This window comes from Rhinolophus hipposideros (genome assembly GCF_964194185.1).
Source record: "Rhinolophus hipposideros genome assembly, chromosome: 8".
Lineage (NCBI taxonomy): Eukaryota > Metazoa > Chordata > Mammalia > Chiroptera > Rhinolophidae > Rhinolophus > Rhinolophus hipposideros.
This window is the reverse complement of record NC_138054.1, coordinates 714,043-733,141: the sequence shown is the minus strand read 5'-3', so window position 1 is coordinate 733,141 and position 19,099 is coordinate 714,043. Positions and strand designations below refer to the sequence as shown.

The window sequence follows — 19,099 nt, the reverse complement described above, 5'->3', positions numbered from 1 at the left end:
TCTCACTGGTCCTACCTTGAAATATTACCTTTCTTTGGTCCCAGTATTATTTTTCAACAGAAAAGAGGGTCTCACTGTTGGGGGGGTCCCTCATCCCTTGCATATGCTCAAAAATTATAAACTCATTAATGAACAATTATTTTATTGGTTCCCTCATCTCTGAAGCCCTTTCCTGTGTTTGAAGAATCCCTACCCCACTTTGGAGTCTTGGTGGGAAGCAGAGCTCAACTCTTACAACAGAAGCTGCGGATGTCAAATATCCTCTCACTTCTCCCTGTGATGCCAGGGCGTGGACATGTGCCTGAAGTGCAGCCTGTCCCCACAGCTGCTCCAGGCTTGAATCCAGAGGTAGCCCAGAGCAGCATTGCTCACAGCAGGGCAGTGGGGCTGCTGGTGGCTCTGGAGGCAGCCCCAGAAATGTTCTCTCCAGGTCAGTTCTAGAATCTGCTCCTGGCCATCTGAACAGTTCTACCTAAAGCAGCCACATTTGGGTTCTGTTGCTTACAACCATAGACCTCAGTGCAGGACTTTCAACCCAGAAAAAAAAAGCACAAATGCAAATGAGCTGCACAGACCATCAAGCAAATCACAGACTAGCAAAGCCCTAGTCACTGTGAAAGCAGCAGCCCCACTGGTACTCCAAGAACCAGAGGTCCCTTCAGCAAGAACCTGCTGCCTCCTCTGGACTCCTCTCATGCCTCAGCACTGCCTTCTTCTCCTAAGGAGCTCCCCAATTCATTTGCTCTTCTTTGACCTTTAGTGCAGTTCCTGGACTCAGTTTCTTAGGCCCTCCCCTCTGATTCACTGCAACAGCCTCCTAAAGATCTCCCTCCCTCTGAACTTGTCCCTCCAAAGGACTCCTCAACCTGCCTCCAAGGTACAAAGTTGATCAGGTGATATCAAGTTGAAGTTTTCTTAGGACTCCAAGTAGCTCTCAGCATGACACCCAAATTCAACATCTCAGCATGAGAGATCTTCAAGGAATGAGGTGTCTATATCTTCAGCCTCTGCCCCATGCCCACCACCTTCCCCAATCTTCCCCACATCCAAGGAGGTGAAGACACAGAGATGCAGGCCAGGTCCTCCAGTTTCAGCATCCAGCTTTTATGGGAAATAGCCCAATTTTCAAATCCTGTCAACTACATTAAAACAATGACAACATTAAGTATTGTGATAAATAAAACACATCTGCAGGCTGAGAATCACCAGAGACATCTAATATATGACCTCTACTGTTTGCATCATATTTGCGAATATGTTTTCTCCAAACTCCAATGGTTTTCCCTTGTTTGGTAGGCACTCAAGTAAATTATTTTTTTCAATGAATGAATGAACAAATAAACGATGTGAATAGAATGGGAGTAGGTGAAGCAAGGAAAGCATGTGAAAAACAATGGTGAGTGAAGCCTGCGAGATCAAATTTTGTCCCTTTCTGCCCTAGCTGGGTTTCTGTACGTAGCCAGTGACACCAGGCCAATGGCACTGGGGCTGGTGTTGGAGACCAGCACCCTGAAGGGGACACTGGAGCAGAGTGCTGGCTTGGTGGAGGTATGAACTTACCAAAATCAAGAAGTCCACTTACTAAAAATCATTTAAGATGCACATTTTGTGTGCATTTAAAATATATTTGAGTAATATAAAGAGAGGACAGAATTGTGTCAGTAAACTTTTAACTCCATTTTCCAGACCAGAAGAGTAAGCTAGAGTTTCAAGAGCTGGATAGCAAATTGCTCAATCTCAGTTTCTGCAGTTTCTTCCATATAAAATTACAAAACAAGATGAAGGAAGGCTGGAGGATTGGCCACTGGCAGAGAGAGAAACTACATTTTGGTTTTCAAGGAGTATAAAAAGCTCATGAATGTTTAAACCTATACACCAATCAGCTTCCTAATTCAAACTTAAACTCAAAAAGTTTGACCCGACTTTCTCAATATTATTGTTGCTAATAATCCCTAAATACAAAGAAAAATGAAATGAAACAAAATAATTTTCTAGCAGAAAACTGGCTTCTGGAGGAGTCCAGGGAAGAGCTAGGATTCATGGGGAACAACATGGATGACTGACCAGTGATTCACAGAGTCCCAACTCAAACCAGAAGCAAGAACACAGCCCGAGTGAAATCACCACCTAGTAGAAAGGAGGGATAGATCAAGGAAAGACGTTTGTAAATACCACATAAGTACGGGCTAAGACTCTCAAAGAACAAGTTCAGAATTAGTCCTGATCATCTCTGGGCCTCAGAAACAACTGTTCTTTCCCTCTGCACAGGACGTCCTCCCCCATCGTTCACCTAGGTGGCTCCGTCACTTAGGTCTTCCAGGAGCTGACAGCTCCTGACCACTGAACTCCTTAACATGTGCTTTCATATCACCCTGTTTTATTTTCTCATCACATTATCAGTACCTAAAATAATTTCATTTATTTGCTTACTTTTTTGATTGAACTTCAAGCAGGGAGTGTGTCTGCATTATTCCCTGCTGTGTCTCAAAAATCTGCCACTGAGTCTGGCACATGAAGAGACAATCACTGAACAAACAGCGATGAAATACAGCACAAACCGCAAAGGAAGATGCTCTCTGACACTCTGCTGGTCATAAATATTCTTACTTTCTGTTAAAAGGCTGTCTGGGGATAGATAATGAGAGGTAGACTCTTGCAGACATACTCTGAGACCATGCTAAGATTCTCCATGGTGGCTGGCTTTTCCTTCACACCCACACTTTACCAACACTGGCCACATAGCAATGCATCAGATCAAACCCTCAGCAACAAAAAAAAGCCCTTAAGCACAAAAAGGATACTGCTTCTAAAGCAGAAAATATTTTGAGTTTACTTTTTAAACATTTCTCTTAATATTTCAGTATGCCATAAGAACCCATAACCCAAACAGCTGGTGAGAGAGAAAATTCCTGATCAAGCAGCAGTAACAAGGTAACGGGGGTCGGGGCTCATAATTCTACCTAGGTCAGGAACTTTTACAGCCAGGGGTGAGGGGAAGAACTTTGGTGGGTTCCCTGAAGGGTTAAATGTTACAGACCTTCTTAATGCCAGTTGGCTACAAACTTAACAGTTTCCATTTATAAAAGGAAGAATCTGAGAATACTCTTATGTGCACTTAGATGGCTTAAGCATCTGTTCTTTCAATATGAAATAAAACTGCAATGTTGAGAAAAGAAAATATTCAGAGGGTGGTGTAGAGAATACAGAGAGACCACCATCATGGAGACATCTGTCCATCAGCCCCATGCCCCAACTGTACAGCCGTGCCACTCCCAGTGCTCACCTCCCACGGAGGGATCCCTCTGAAACCTGCCCGGGACCACTTTGGGTCCCAGGGTCTTCTTGTCTTTCACATTTTATTTCCCATTACAAGATCTAGCCTATGTCTTGACAATAGCAGGTGTTCAATAATGTAATTTGATGAATGGGTGAATGGACAAACGAATGAATTGTGAAGGCAGCCAAGTCAGGTGCTGCCACAGGGAAACAACAGCATCTAAGAGCACACGGATGTCGGACCTTTAAGCTCCTCACCGCACTGAAACAGTCCTTCTCCATCTTTAAGGCCCTCTTCCACCTTTTGAAATGATTCAGTTCTAGATCACACAGGCCTCAGGAGATTCTGAGTAAAGGACCTAAGCCAGTGCTTCTCAAGGGAGGATGAGTCTGCCCTCCAGGGGACATCTGGCAATACCTGGACATGTTTTTGGTAGCCACAGTGGGGCGGCGGTTTCTGGTATTTAGTGGGAGGGGCCTGAGATCCTGCTACCTCTCCCACAATGCACAGGTCAGCCCCCACAACCAAGAATGATGCAGCCCAAACTGTCAGTACTGCACAGGCCAAGAAAACCTGGTCTATGCTTAAAGGGAATAATCCCCTTGCTCCTTCCCCATTGAACTATACTCCTTTCTCAACAATACTCCCTTATCTTCCTAACCAGAAGAGAGCTATTCTAAAACAGGTCTCAACCATGTCCAAGGCAGATGCCATTATTACAACTACTGATAAGACAAATCCAAGAACTCTGTTAGCAGTGCAGATTTGCACTTTACAGTTTGCAAAAATGTCTTCTAATACATTTTCATTTGCTTCTCTCAAGAATCTGAGTAGAAACTAGGGGAGGAAATCTCAGAAAAAGAAACAACAACAAAATAACAATGCCTTTTGCAATTGCACCAAAAACAATAAAATACCTAGGAATAAACTTAACCAAGGATGTGAAAGACCTATACACTAAAAACAATAAGATACTTCTAAAAGAAATTGAAGAAGACACAAAGAAATGGAAAGACATTCCGTGTTCATAGAATAGAAGAATCAACATAATTGAAATGGCCACATTACCCAAAGGAACATACACATTTTTTTTTCATAGGCATAGTAAGGGTCCTTTTATTTGAACTTAGAACTATTTTGTAAATATTTAATTATATAAAATGTTTGTATAAACATTGCTATCGTCTCTCCATTTCATGAATTTAACTCTATTTCTGGCCAACTCATATCTTTAATTAGAAAATATTTAGGGTACCTCTTTCTTTTTTCCCCACTTTTTAAAAAATAGTTTCAGGTGTACAAAACAATGTACTAGTTAGACATTTTACATTTATATCCCTCACACAATGATAACCTCCCTCCCCCAATCAATTACCCCTCTGATATCGCATACAGCAGTTACATTACCAGTCTCTATTCCTAATACTGTACTCCACTTCTAGTAACTATATATGTGTGTGTGTGTGTGTGTGTGTGTGTATATATATATATGTATAATTATAGTTGACATTCATTATTGTTCAGCTTCAGGTGTACAGTGCAGTGATCAGGCATCTACATCATCCCTGAGGTGGTCTCCCTAACAAGACAAGTGTCCAAGATACCCTACAAAATCTTTACAACATTATTGATTACATTCCCCATATTGACTTACCTATCTCTGTGGCAATCTTGTGGTTTTCGATTGTACCTTCTAATCCCATCACCCTGTCCTTTATCCCCACCTCCCTCCCATCTAGCAACCCTCAGTTTTTCCTCTGTGTCTCTGAGACTGTTTCTGATTAGTTCATTCATTTATACTTTTATTTAGATTCCACATATACGTGAGATCATATGGTACTTGTGTTTCTCTCTCTGACTTATTTCACTTAGCATAATGTTCTCTAGGTCCATCCATGTTGTTGCAAATGGTAAGATTTCATTCTTCTTTATGGGCTGTGTAATACTCCATTGTATAAATGTACCAGTTTCTTAATCCAGTCATCTACCGATGGGATTTCAGTTGTTTCCATGTCTTAGCTATTGTCTATAGTGCTGCAATAAACAAAGGGGTGCATAAATTTTTTTGAATTAGAGTTTTGGATTTCTCCAGAGACATACCTATGACTGGAATTGCTGGTTCATAAGGTAGTTCTGTTTTCAGTTTTTTGAGATACCTCCATACTGTTTTCCACAGTGGCTGTACCAATCTGCAATCCCACCAACAGTGCACCAGGATTCCCTTTTCTCCACAAACTCTCCAGCACTTGTTGTTTGTTGATTTATTGATGATAGCTATTTTGACTGGGGTGAGGTGTTATCTCATTGTGGTTTTTATTTGCATTTTTCTAATGATTAGTGAGGTTGAGCATTTTTTCATTAGTTTGTTTGCCATCTGTACGTGCTCTTTAGAAAAATGTCTCTTTATGTCCTCTGCCCATTTTTTAATTTGGTTGTTTTTATGGAGTTGAGTGAGTTTTTTAATAAATTTTGGATATTAATCCCTTATTGGATATATCATTGGCAAATATCTTCTCCCATTCAGTAGGATCCTTTTGGTTTAATGACGATTTCCTTCACTGTGAAAAAACTTTTTAGTTTGATGTAATCCCGTATGTTTACTTCTTCTCTTACTTCCCTTGCCTGAGGGACTATATCAGTAAAAGTCTTACTCTGGGTAATGTCTGTAAACATTCTTCCCATATTTTCTTCTAGGAGTTTTATGGTTTCAGATCTTACATTTAAGTCTTTAATCCATTTTGAATTCATTCTTGTATATAATGTAAGGAGGTGTTCCAGCTTCATTTTTTTGCATGTGTCAGTCCAGGTTTCCCAGCACCATTTATTAAATAGACTGTCTTTACCCCACCGTAAATTCTAGCTTCCATTGTCGTAAATTAAATTAACATATAGGGATGGATTTATTTCTGGGCTCTTATTTTGTTCTGTTGATCTATGTATCTGTTTTATTCCACTACCATACTGTTTTGATTACTGTAGCCTTGTAGTATAATTTGTATATAATTTGTAGTATAATTTTATGTCAGGTATCATGATATCTCCCACTTTGTTCTTATTTCTTAAGATTGCCGAGGCTGTCCAGGGTCTTCTAAGGTTCCATATAAATTTTAGGATTATGTGTTCTATTTCTGTAAAAAATGTCCTTGGAAGTTTGATAGGAATTGAGTTGAATTAGGCAGTATGGACATTTTAACGATATCAATTCTTCCTATCTATGAGCATGGTGTGTGTTTCTATTTATTTGTATCTTCTTTAATTTCTCTCTTCAGTATCTTATAATTTTCTGAGTACAGGGTCTTTTACTTCTTTGGTTCAATTTATTCCTAGGTATTTTATAGTCTTCGAAGCAATTGTAAATGGGATTTTCTTAATTTCTCCTTCTGTTATTTTATTATTGGTATATACAAATGCAACTGATTTCTGAATATTAATTTTGTATCCTGCCACTTTACTAAATTCATTTATCAGTTTTAATAGTTTTTTGGTACAGTCTTTAGGGTTCTCTATATACAGTATCATGTCATCTGCATATAATGACAATTTGACTTCCTCCTCTCCAATTTGGATGCCTTCTATTTCTTTTTCTTGTCTGATTGCTGTGGCCAGAACTTCCAGCACTATGTTGAATAGGAGTGGAGAAAGTGGACAGCCTTGTCTTGTTCCTGATCTTAAGGGGAATGGTTTTAGCTTTTCCCCATTGAGTATGATGATAGCTGTGGGTTTATCATATATGGCCTTTATCATGTTGAGAGATGGTCCCTCTATTCCCATTTTCTTAAGAGTTTTTATCATAAATGGTTGCTGGATTTTGTCAAATGCTTTTTCTGCATCTATTGATATGATCATATGATTTTTATTTTTCATTCTGTTAATGTGGTGTATCACATTAATTGATTTGCAGATGTTGAACCATCCTTGCATACCAGGAATGAATCCCACATGATCATGGTGTATGAACTTTTTAATATATTGCTGAATTTTGTTCGTTAATATTTTGTTGAGGATTTTTGCATCTATGTTTATTAAGGATATCGGCTTGTAGTTTTCTTTTTTTTTGTAATGTCTTTGTCTGATTTTGGGATGAGGGTGATAGTGGCCTTGTAAAAAGCGTTTGGGAGCCTTCCCTCCTTCTGGATTTTTTTGGAATAGTTTGAGAATAGGTCATAATTCTTTTTTGAATGTTCTGTAAAATTCACCTGTAAAGCCATCTGGTCCAGGGCTTTTGTTTGTTGGGAGCTTGTTGATTACTGATTCAATTTCCTTGGTGGTAATCAGTCTATTCAGGTTATCCGTTTCTTCTTGAGTTAGCCTTGGAAGGTTGTATGCTTCTAGAAAATTGTCCATTTTTTCCAGATTGTCTAATTTGTTGGTATATCGCTGTTCATAGTAATTTCTTAATTTTTTTTTTTGTATTTCTGTGATGTCCGTTGTCACTTCTCCTCTTTCATGTCTGATTTTATTAATTTGGGTCCTCTCTCTTTCTCTGGATGAGTCTGGCTAAAGGTTTGTCAATTTTGTTTATCTTCTCTAAAAACCAGCTCTTGGATTCAGTGATCTTTTGTATTTTTTTTTTGACTTATTATCTCCTTCCTTGTACTCCATTTGCATTTATTTTTGTTCTTTTTTCAGATCCCTTAAGTGTAAAGATAAACTGTTGATTAGTGATTTTTCTTGTTTCTTTAAGTAGGCCTGCATTGCTATGAATTTCCCTGTTAGGACTGCTTTCACTGCATCCCATAGATTTGGGTTGTCATGTTTTCATTTTCATTTGTCTCGAGATATCTTTTGATTTCTTCCTTGATCTCATTGTTGGCCCATTCATTACTTAGTAACTTGTTATACAGCCTCCATGTGTTTGTGTGTCTTCCAGTGTTTTTCCTGTAGCTGACTTTTAATTTCATAGCACTGTAGTCTGAGTAGACAATTGGTATGATTTCAATTTTCTTAAATTTATCAAGACTTGTTTAATGGCCTATCATGTGCTCTTCTTGAAAAATATTCCATGTGCGCTTGAGAAGAATGTGTATTCTGCAGTTTGGGGGTGAAATGCTCTGAAAATATTGATTAAACCCAACTGCTCCAATGTGTCATTTAAGGCCGTTGTTTCCATATTGATTTTCTGTCTGGAAGACCTGACCCTTATTGTCAGAGGTGTGTTGAAGTCCCCTACTATGATAGTGTTACTGTTGAGCTCTGTCTTTATGTCAGTCAATATCTGTTTTTATATATTTAGGTGCTTCTATGTTGGGTGCATAGAAGTTTACTAGGGTTATGTCCTCTTGTTGGATTAATCCCTTTATTATTATGTAATGCCCATCTCTGTCTTTTAATATATTCTTCATTTTAAAGTCTATTTTGTCAGATATAAGTATTGCAACTCCAGCTTTTTTATCATTTCCATTTGCATGAAATATCTTACTCCAACCCTTCACTTTCAGCCTGTGTGTGTCTTTTGATCTGAGGCAAGTCTCTTTTATACAGCAAGGGTCTTGCTTTCTTATCCACTCAGCCACCCTATGTCTTTTGATTGGAACATTTAATCCGTTTACATTTAAAGTGATTATTGATAGGTACATAGTTATTGCCATTTTTAAAATTTGTAGTTATATTGTTTTCATCTTTCTTCTGCTTACAGAAACCCTTTTAATATTTCCTGCAATGCTGGCTTGGCGGTAATAAATTCCTTTAGCTTATTCTTTTCTGGGAAGCTCTTTATCTCTCCTTCAATTTTAAATGATAGCCTTGCTGGATAAAGCAATCTAGGTTATAGGCCTTTGTTTTCCATCACTTTGAGTATCTCCTGCCACTCCCTCCTGGCCTTCAATGTTTCTGTAGAAAAGTCATTTGATAGTCTTATAGGAGTTCCCTTGTATGTAACCCTCTGTCTTTCTCTTGCTTCTTTTAGGATTCTCTCTTTGTCGTTAACCTTTGCCATTTTAACTACAATGTGTCTTGGTGTGGACCTGTTTGTGTTTATCCTGGTTGGAACTGTCTGCACTTCCTGGGCTTATATGTCAGTTTCCTTCACCAGGTTAGGGAAGTTTTCAGTCATTATTACTTCACATATGTTGTCGATCCCTTGCTCCCTCTTTTACCTTCTGGTATTCCTATGATGCGCATGTTGTTGCGCTTGATGTTATCCCAGAGGGCTCTTAAGCCATTTTCATTGTTTTTAATTCTTTTTTCTTTTTGTTGTTCCGTTTGGGTGATCTCTGCTAACTTGTTTTCTAAGCTGATTCAATCCTCTGCCTCATGTAACCTGCTGGTAATTCCTTCAAAGTGTGTTCTTTATTTCAGTTATTGTGTTCTTTAATTCTAACTGGTTGTTCATTATGATTTCTCTATCCTTCTTTATGTTATCACTAAGCTCCTTAAACATTCTTATGATCACTGTTCTGAATTATGTTTCTGATAGGTTGGTTACTTCTGTTTCATTTGGTTCCATTTCTGGAGGTTTCTTCTGTTCTTTTATTTGGAACATGTTTCTTTGTTTCCCCATTCTGGCTGACTCTCTGTGTTTGCTTCGATGTGTTATAGAACCCCTGGGTTCTTGGTTTTTTCTGGGTGATCTTATGTAGTATGTGTCCTTTATATTTGACTTGCACCACTTCCCTATTCTCCTGTGCATGTGCTCCAAAGGTGACCCTTGTGTTATATATATTGTCCTGTTAAAGTTGAGCTTTAATTGCTTTTGGCTGGTCAGTAGATGGGATTGACTCCTAGGCTGACTAGTTGTGAGACTTGGCTCTGCCCATGGTGGATGATGTGCTGCGTGAGGGTTGACAGCTCAAATTGGGCTTGGTCCCTATGGGCTCGTGTGCCTGTAGAGAATTCTGGGTGTGTCATTTGTAGGTCAAACCCAGTAATACTCTGGTTTGGTCTGGGGTTGGCCTCTGGGTGTACTGAATCTTGTGCCTCTTGGGCTAGGCCCTCCTGTAGGGCAATTTCAGAACAAAGCAAAGCACCAAGCAGAAGAACAACAACAACAAAGAAAAAATCAAATACACTCACATGTAAAAACAATCGCTAACCCACACTCAATACAGGCAAAAATATCAAAAATACAAAAACAAAATAAAACAGAACAAAACAAGCAGCGCCAGTCTTGGCTTAAGCCCACCAAGTAATCCCCAGGTTGTCCTCTGCTGTACCAAAGAGTCCTCTGCGTCTTGTGCAGGCAGAGTCGGCCACCTGGTGCCCAGAGTGACCCTGGGACTGCAGTTCTAGATGAGTGGGGCTCTGGGGCATGGATGGTATTTTTCACAAAGTCAGTGCAGTTTCTGCTCTTGCATGCACATATGTGCACTAAGGGTAACACAGCCAGCCCTGTGCACAGGCCTCCTGAGTCTTAGGGCACGTCTTCCGTGTGTGTGTGTGTGTGTGTGTGTGTGTGTGTGTGTGTGTAGGGCGCAAGATTTCTGAGCTGCTAAAAGCCCCGAGCTGCCTCTGCCACTTGCTGCTGACACCTGGGAGTGTCTCCGAAGTTGTAATTGCCCTGCCCTAGGCAGGTCAGAAAAGGTGGGGGCTGGGGATGGAGGAGTCTTCTCTCTCCCAGCCCAGCAGTGTCACACTCTTCCCAGACTCTTCCCTGGGTCACAGCAGCTGCAAACTGTCTTCCCAGATCCTGAGCCCTATTGCTCCTCTGTAATCTGACACTACTCTTCAGTTGTGGGGGGGCAGTTTGAGTCTCTGGAAGGGTAAGGGTAGGATTGGGAGAGTGTGGGGAGGGGCCCAGGCATGGTGTTTACTTCCTTTGTCTGACCTAGGGCCCAGCTGGAGGTCTCATCTGAGGTTGATCATCTCCCTCAAAGGCTGGATATCCTGCTCTCTAGGCAGGAGAGATCAGCTGTGGGATGCAGGGAAAGAGCCCACCTCTTAGCTCTTGTGGTCTCTGTTCTGTCCTAGGACTCCCTGCATCTCCGCAGCCACAGATGCAGACCGCGTCTCCACTCCGCTCCCTTCCCTTTACCCCCCCTTGCCTAGTTTGCCCCCCTTCAAGTAATCCTCCTAAGAGTGTCTTAGCTGTTCTGTGTGAGGAGCAGAGAGGCCTTTGATGGGTTATAGATGTTCAATTTGTAACAATATATACATTTAATGCAATCCCCATCAAAATCCCAATGGCATTTTTTAAAGAAGCAGAACAAAAAAATCATCAGATTTGTTTGGAACCACAAAGACCCCAAATAGCCAAATAAATCCTAAGAAAAAAGAACAATGTTGGAGGTATCACACTCCCTGAGTTTAGCTTGTACTACAGGGCAACAATAATCAAAACAGTACGGTATTGGCAGAAAAACAGACACACAGACCAATGGAATAGAACTGAAAATCCAGATATTAACCCACATAAATATGGACAGATAATTTTCGACAAAGGAGCCAAAAGCATACAATGGATAAAAGACAGCCTCTTCATTAAATGATGCTGGGAGAATCGGAAAGCCACATACAAAAGAATGAAACTAGACTGCTATCTGTCACCATGTACCAAAATTAACTTGGATCAAAGTTAATGAAAAGTTAATTGAAAGTTAATTCAAAGTTAATTGAAAATGGATCAAAGACCTAACCATAAGGCCTGAAACAATAAACTGTATAGAAGAAAACATAGGTACTAAACTTAATGGACCTTGAGTTCAAAGAACATTTTATGAATTTCACCTCAAAGGCAAGGGAAGTAAAAACTAAAATAAATGAATGGGACTATATCAAACTAAAAAGCTTCTACACAGCAAAAGAAACCATCAACAAAATAAAGAGGCAACCAACCAAATTGGAGAAGATTTTTGCAAACGATGCCTCTGATAATAGGCGAATATCCAAAATACATAAGGAACTCATACAAGTCAACAACAACAAAAAAATCCAATTAAAAAATGAGTAGAGGACCTGAATAGACATTTCTCCAAAGAGGACATACAAATGGCCAATAGACATATGAAAAGACGCTCAACATCACTAATCAGCAGAGAAATGCAAATAATAAACCATAATGAGATACCTCCTCATACCAGTTAGAATGGCTTTCATCAACAAGACAAATAATAAGTGTTGGAGAGGCTGTGGAGAAAAAGGAACCCTCATACACTGTTGGTGGAATACAGATTGTGCAGCCGCTATGGAAGGCAGTGTGAAGGTTCCTCAAGAAATTACGAATAGAATTACCATATGACCCAGCAATCGCTCTCCTGGGTATCTACCAAAAAAATCTGAAAACATTTATACATAAAGACTCGTGTGTTCCAATGTTCACTGCAGCTTTATTTACGGTAGCCAAGACTTGGAAACAACCAAAATGTCCTTCAATAGATGAATGGATAAAGAAGATGTAGTATATATACACAATGGAATACTACTCAGCCATAAGAAAAGATGAAATAGTGCCATTTGTGACAACATGGATGGATTTCAGATTATTATGCTAAGCGAAATAAGCCAGACAAAAAATGTTGAGAACCATATGATTTCACTGATATGTGGAATATAAAACTGAAAGCAACAAAGGAACAAGACAACAAATAAAGAAACAAAACCTTGTAGACATAGACAATAGTTTAGTGGTTATCAAAGGGAAAGGGGGGAGAGTGTGATAGATGAGAATAAATGGGATCAAATATATGGCGATGGAAAGAGAACTGACTCTGGGTGGTGAACACAAAATGTGAGATATAGATGATGTATTAGAATTGTACACCTGAAATCTATGTAACTTTACTAACCATTGTCACCCCAACAAACTTTAACTAAAGAAAGAAAAAAAAAAAGAGAAACTGAGGGGGAGGGGTATCATTATATTCATTTTAGAGCACATAAGGAGACTAGATAAGATAGCCATCATCTCTATGAATCAAGGGAGGTAAAGAAATTGAAGCTCAGAAACATTAAGTGACTTGTTCAAGATCACACCATTAAGCAGCTGAGTGGTATAGACACCCCAAATCAGGCTTTCTGGCAGTCCCGCCCCACTTTCTTTCACAATAGTTGGCTTCTCATGGAAAAGTGGTGCACCAATTAATGTGTTTGCCTCTCATGAGCATGAGAAAGTTTCCATGAAATACTGGGACAGCATCCATTTCTGCTTTCAGAGAACACAGAGCAGCAATGAAGGAAGAGGCCACCAGAGTGCTGGGTGAACTGGACCCACCCTGGAATCAGTGGGGAAAAGACATCAGTGCCAGAGGGCCTCACACCCCTCCCTAGAATGTTAACACTTTAGCCCACTTTTACGTCATTAGTTCAGGTTGATCAAGACAAAAACATGCACATGAAGAAGCATTTAAAAAAAAAAAAAAAAAAAAAAGAAGCATTTGATGATGATTTCTCTGACAAAATCCTTGGCTAGAGAAACTGGATTTTTGTTTTTAGTGAGACCAATAAGATGACAATGAGGATAGTTTTCTTTATAGGCCCTCCCCCAAGAGATTTGACACTTGAGAGAACTTTGAGTCAATTAGGAGTTTTCAAAGGCTCTCCCAAAACATGACCTTTGCAGGCAGTAGCCTGTGAGTTTAACCCTAATCCTGCTAGAGACGTTGACTACACTGACCTTTGTAGCAGCGTAATGAGGCACTCTACTAATGGCTGTGAACCAGACCTTCTGGCTTGGAGGCCAGGCTCTGCTATGCCACTCACCAGATGGGTGACTTTGGGCAAGTCATTTAATCTCTGTGCATCTCACCTATAAAAACAACAGGACCTACTTCATGGGGTTGGGGTGAAGGTCAGATGAGTTCCGCGTGGGGAAGGTTCAGAAGGTGCACTGACACATTGTAAACTCATTAGTGATGATAACTTTGGCTAGTTCAGAGGCTCTGCTTGGGAATTGCACAAAGATCAATGAAATGATAATTTTATTTTATTTATTTATTTATTTTTTAAATTTTTATTTATTTATTTATTTATTTATTTATTAGTTTCAGGTGTACAAGACAAGGTAATACTTAGACGTTCATCATTTATATCCCTCACACTGTGAACCCCCCTCCCCCCATCCACTATCCCTCCGACCTCACACTGAACCATCACATTATATATATAAAATTATAGTTGGCATTCATTAATGTTTAGCTTCTGGTGTACAATGCCATGATCAGTTATCCACAGTATCCCTGAGGTGGTCTCCCAAATAGGACGCATGTCCATCGGATACCCAACAAAATCTTTACAACATTATTGAATACCTTCCCCAAATTAATTTTCAAAAAAACCCTGAGGCCATCTTGTGGTTACCAGCTGCTTCCAAATCCCTTCACCCCCCCCACACACACCCATCTAACAACTCTCGGTTTTTTCTTTGTGTCCCCAAAACTGTTTCTGATTAGTTCATTCACATAGTCTTTTCTTTAGATTCCATATATAAGTGAGATCATATGGTACTTGTCTTTCTCTTTCTGACTTATTTCACTTAACATAATGTTCTCTAGATCCATCCATGTTGCTGCAAATGATAAGATTTCTTTCTTCTTTATGGCTGCGTAATACTCCATTGTATAAATGTACCATAGCTTCTTAATCCAGTCATCTACCGATGGGCATTTCGGTTGTTTCCATATCTTGGCTATTGTGTAAAGTGCTGCAATAAACATAGGAGTTCATACAGATTTTTGAATTGGAGTTTTGGATTTCTCCGGGTAGATGCCTAGGAGTGGAATTACTGGATCATAGGGTAGTTCCATTTTCAGATTCCTGAGATACCTCCATACTGTTTTCCATAGTGGCTGCACTAATCTGCAATCCCACCAACAGTGCACTAGCGTTCCCTTTTCTCCACATCCACGCCAGCATTTGTTGTTTGTTGATTTATTGATGATAGCCATGAAATGATAATTTTAGTTGCATGCCTTTCCCTCCTACTCTTTATCAATGTCAAACATGAAGGAGGCGAGGAAGTGGCTTTATTATTTTGCAGTTAATCTGGAACTCTGGGGAGATTTTTCAGGTTATTTTACAGCATCTTTAAAACTCACTTGGGATGAACTGGCATCCTAGCTCAAAGGAAAGACTTCTACTATCTTTAAAATCAGTGGGAACTGGGTTCCAAACCCAGTTCTGCCACTTCCTAGCGTTAGGACCTTAGTCATGCTACTTAATCTCTCCAAGTCTCCATTTCCCAATTTGTACAAAGAGGATCAGACTGACTGACCTCCTGGGGATACAGTGAGGCTTAGATTTTATAAACTGTAGGTACATGACATGAGGCTCAAAAAATAATAGATCACAACTGCTGTGTTCTTTCTCTATTTCTTCATCATCTTCGATTGGCCAGAATCCAGAAGCCTCTTTCCCTTATATTCTCTTTAACACACTGTATATACCTAACTGAGATGAGTATGACGTCTGTGCACAGGAGACTGGAACATGGATAAGATCCTCCATAAGGGCATGAAATATAAGTAAAAACCGCCATACTCAAAACAGTCAGAATGGAATCTGCATTGTTTAGTTCCTAAGTTTTCTTTTGCCAAGGATGACCAACTTGAGTGAGATTGAAACGAAATCTTGTCCCAGTAACCTCAGGACACACATACTGTAAATTACGTTTTTAGTTCTAAGGGTATTGTACGTTCTTATAAATGTTCTTACAAAAGCACTTCTGTGGTTAAGCACCTTATAATAATTCCACTGATTCTGCAAATCAACCCTTCCTTTTGTTTGACAGATGGGGAAAATATGAAGCCAAGTCATACAGTAATACATGAACAAATTCTAGTTGAGACGTTTAATTTTGGCTTCTAGCAATCTACTCTGCCACCAACTAACCTTGTAACTTTGAGCAATTCATTCTGATCTTAGCTTAATAATCTTGTCCTGCGTTGAATTACACTCACTTACCCTACTCTCCTGAAATTGCTGATTTTATCCTCTGGAGTCTTTACTCCTCCCTATCCTGTGCTTGTGTTCTCTCTCTCTCTCTCTCTCTCTCTCTCTCTCTCTCTCTCTCTCTCTCTCTCTCTCTCTCTCTCACACACACACACACACACACACACACACACACACACACACACACACACCCATATAATACAATAGTCATTAGCCACATGCTGAGTACTGAAAATGTGGCTAATCCCAAATGAGATGTGATTTATGTATAAAATACACACCAGACTTTGAAGACTTAGTACAAAAAACTGTAAACCATTCTAAGAATAATTTTATATATTGGTTATATGTTGAAATAACAATATTCTGAATATATTTCAGTTAAATAAATACATTACTAGAATTAATTTGACCTGTTTCTTTTTAATGTGGTTACCAGAAAATTTTTATTTAAGTATATGGCTCATATTTTTCTATTTGATAATTGCTGGTCTACACTAAAGGTGCTGTGAAGGACGTTTGTCCCCATCATTCACCAATGTACTCTTATCCCACCCCTCAGTGGGCATAGCACCTGCAGGAGTAAGTAAACAATAAATATTTGTTTTATTAGTGACATCTCTAAATCTGTCTATACATATGTTTCTCCATTTCTACATTGGTGATAGTGTTTCTACTTATAATATAAAATGGTTAGGATAATAACATCATCAAGAAATTTATTACTTTTTTTGAAAAGTAAAATTATGATATGAATATGACTCCTTTTGCTGAAAAGCCTGAAATTAATTTTGAACCCTTAGGCAATCATTTGTATTTTGAAATATGTTCTTTGAATTATAATATAAATATAATAAATTAAATGTTGAAAGAGTTGGAGAATGAACAATATAAGCGAAAACAAACTGTAGAAAGAACCAAAGGAAAGCTGAGGTATGACCACAATTAATGGGAAGGCAGACAGAACCCATAAACTTGTGAAAACAGCTTTACTGTTCTGTTTTCATTTAAAAAGCAGAAGGCTCATTGTGCTGATAAATTCCAGTACTAATGGGGACATAATGCAAGTATTTATCCAAAAGACAATTAGTCTGTTTCCAAACTTGAACACAGCCCCACACCCCTTTCCCTAACAAAAACACCCCACATACAATGAATACAATTCTGGTTACCAAAAAACCTTCAGATAGGCAGGCCTAAAAGACACAATAGTTTTTTCATAAACTGGGTCTGCAGGACACAAGAAACACACTGTGGGCAGGTGAAAAGAGTTAAGTAGGTCCACAGGACTAGTCCTACTGCACTTTTCCTTCCCCACCCGACTCCTGACACCCCACCCCATGTCTAATACTCCAGCTGAAAGAACCAAATCACTGCAGACCCCAGTGCTGAGACAAATCAATAGAGAAGGAAAGCCACATTGTTACACCCACCGAATTTGAAAGCTGAATGAATGTATGTGGAGGTGTGGGTGAGTGGCATTCAATGAAGAGAAGCAGAAGACCAGAAGCTAATCTCTGATCCAGGACCATTTCAAAGACCCATGAACTTATTTTTCTGAGGGTTTTTTAAAAGTTTGTTAAGTCTTTCCTTTAAACCAGCATTACCAGATCACAAAATCCTTAACCTTGTGGTTGACCTGAATATACACATCCCAGGCAACTCTCAACTCCAAGAGCTGGAATCTGGTACCTTCCAGTGACAGGAAAGACACAAGACTATTCCTCAGCCTAGTAAGCGGAGGGGAGGGTGGTTCTGGAGAAAAGACAGCAGCGGGTGGGGGCCAGAACAGAGACAAAGAAGAGAACGACAGGGATTTTCTAGAAGTTATAATCAGCACAAGCAGCCAGCCAACAGGTTGCCCTTATTGCAGAAGCCACATAAACCAGTTTGCATCAGCTCTGAATCTGTTCTCTCACCACCTACTGAACCCCAGGTATGTGAAAACACCTCAGGGTTTAGGCCTCTGTCAACTTCTCTGTCCACGAGAAAAACTAATCTGGGCGCGCGCGCGCACACACACACACACACAATCTGGAGAGAAAGAGGAAACTACAAAATAGACACCTATCTACTGCTGTTTACTGATGATGTGGGTGGTGACCCTTTACGAGCCCAGATTGGAAGGGGAGGGGAGGGGAGGGGAGAAAAAGAAACCGCAGCGCTCGGAGCTCTGCCGACGCTTCCGCAGAACAAGTAACCGTCAACGCCTGTGAAGGGCACGACGGTTCTCAGCCGCGGCACAGCGGGGCGCCCCGGAACGCGGGCTTGGCGCCCCGCCGCAGGCCCGCTGCCCGCCCCTGCCCCTCCGCCCGCCTCCCACGCCCAGGTCCCGGAGGACCGGGCAGCAGGGAGGCGGGCGCGGGGGCTTTCCCGGCCCAGCAAACGCCGGGCGGGGGGAGCGCTGGAGCGCGGAGGCAGAGGAGCACAAAGACTGGAAGACGCGTTACCTTGTTCATCCCATTCCCCATGGCGGCTGCGTGCGGACTCGAGCACCCCTGGCAATGAGGTCGCAGGCTCCCTAATGGCGCGCTACGAGCGGAGGAGGAGCCGCGGGTGGGGCGCAGGGGAGGCGGCGCAGGGAATTCCGCGCTCCAAGCACAAACAACAACAGGGTCCCCGGGGACGCCGGGGCGCCTCGGCGAGCTCCAGGGAGCCGGCCGGGGCGGGGCTCTCCGGCCGCCCGCCCGGACCTGCGGGTCCCGCCCGCACGGGCAGCGCCGTCTCGGCCCCGCGGCCCCTCCCCGCCGCCTCCCGGGACTTGCAGTCGGGCTCCCGGGCGGCGCCCGCGCCCCCGACGCGGACCCCGCGGCTCGCCGTCAGGCGGGGGCCGAGGGGACGCGGACCGAGGGTCCCGGCCGGCGGGCGGGGGCTGGGCGGGGGCTGGGCGGGGGCCCCGGGCTCCGAGGCGGCCGCGCGCGGGGGCGGGCCAGGGCCCGAGAGCGCAGGCGCCGCGCTAGCAGCCCGCGCGTCCCCGCAGCCGGGCGGGGCCCGGGGTCGCGC

At 41.3% G+C, this 19,099-nt stretch overlaps 1 protein-coding gene across 5 annotated transcripts in view; it reads right to left on the bottom strand.

Moving 5' to 3' along the window:
- Window positions 1–18,838, bottom strand: part of DUSP22 (dual specificity phosphatase 22) — a 96,924-nt gene extending 78,086 nt beyond the window's left edge. For 2 of the 5 annotated variants that reach the window (XM_081057319.1, XM_081057322.1), the window contains exon 1: window positions 18,547–18,823. Coding sequence is in view for 3 of the 5 variants with exons in the window: in XM_081057321.1 (XP_080913447.1) it covers window positions 18,547–18,567 (21 nt within the window). In the remaining 2 variants the exon portion in view is untranslated. Of the gene's footprint in view, window positions 1–18,546 lie in introns of all 5 variants that reach the window. The other 3 variants (XM_081057321.1, XM_081057318.1, XM_081057320.1) reach the window with 3 other exon arrangements.
- Between the last annotated feature and the right edge of the window lie 261 nt (window positions 18,839–19,099).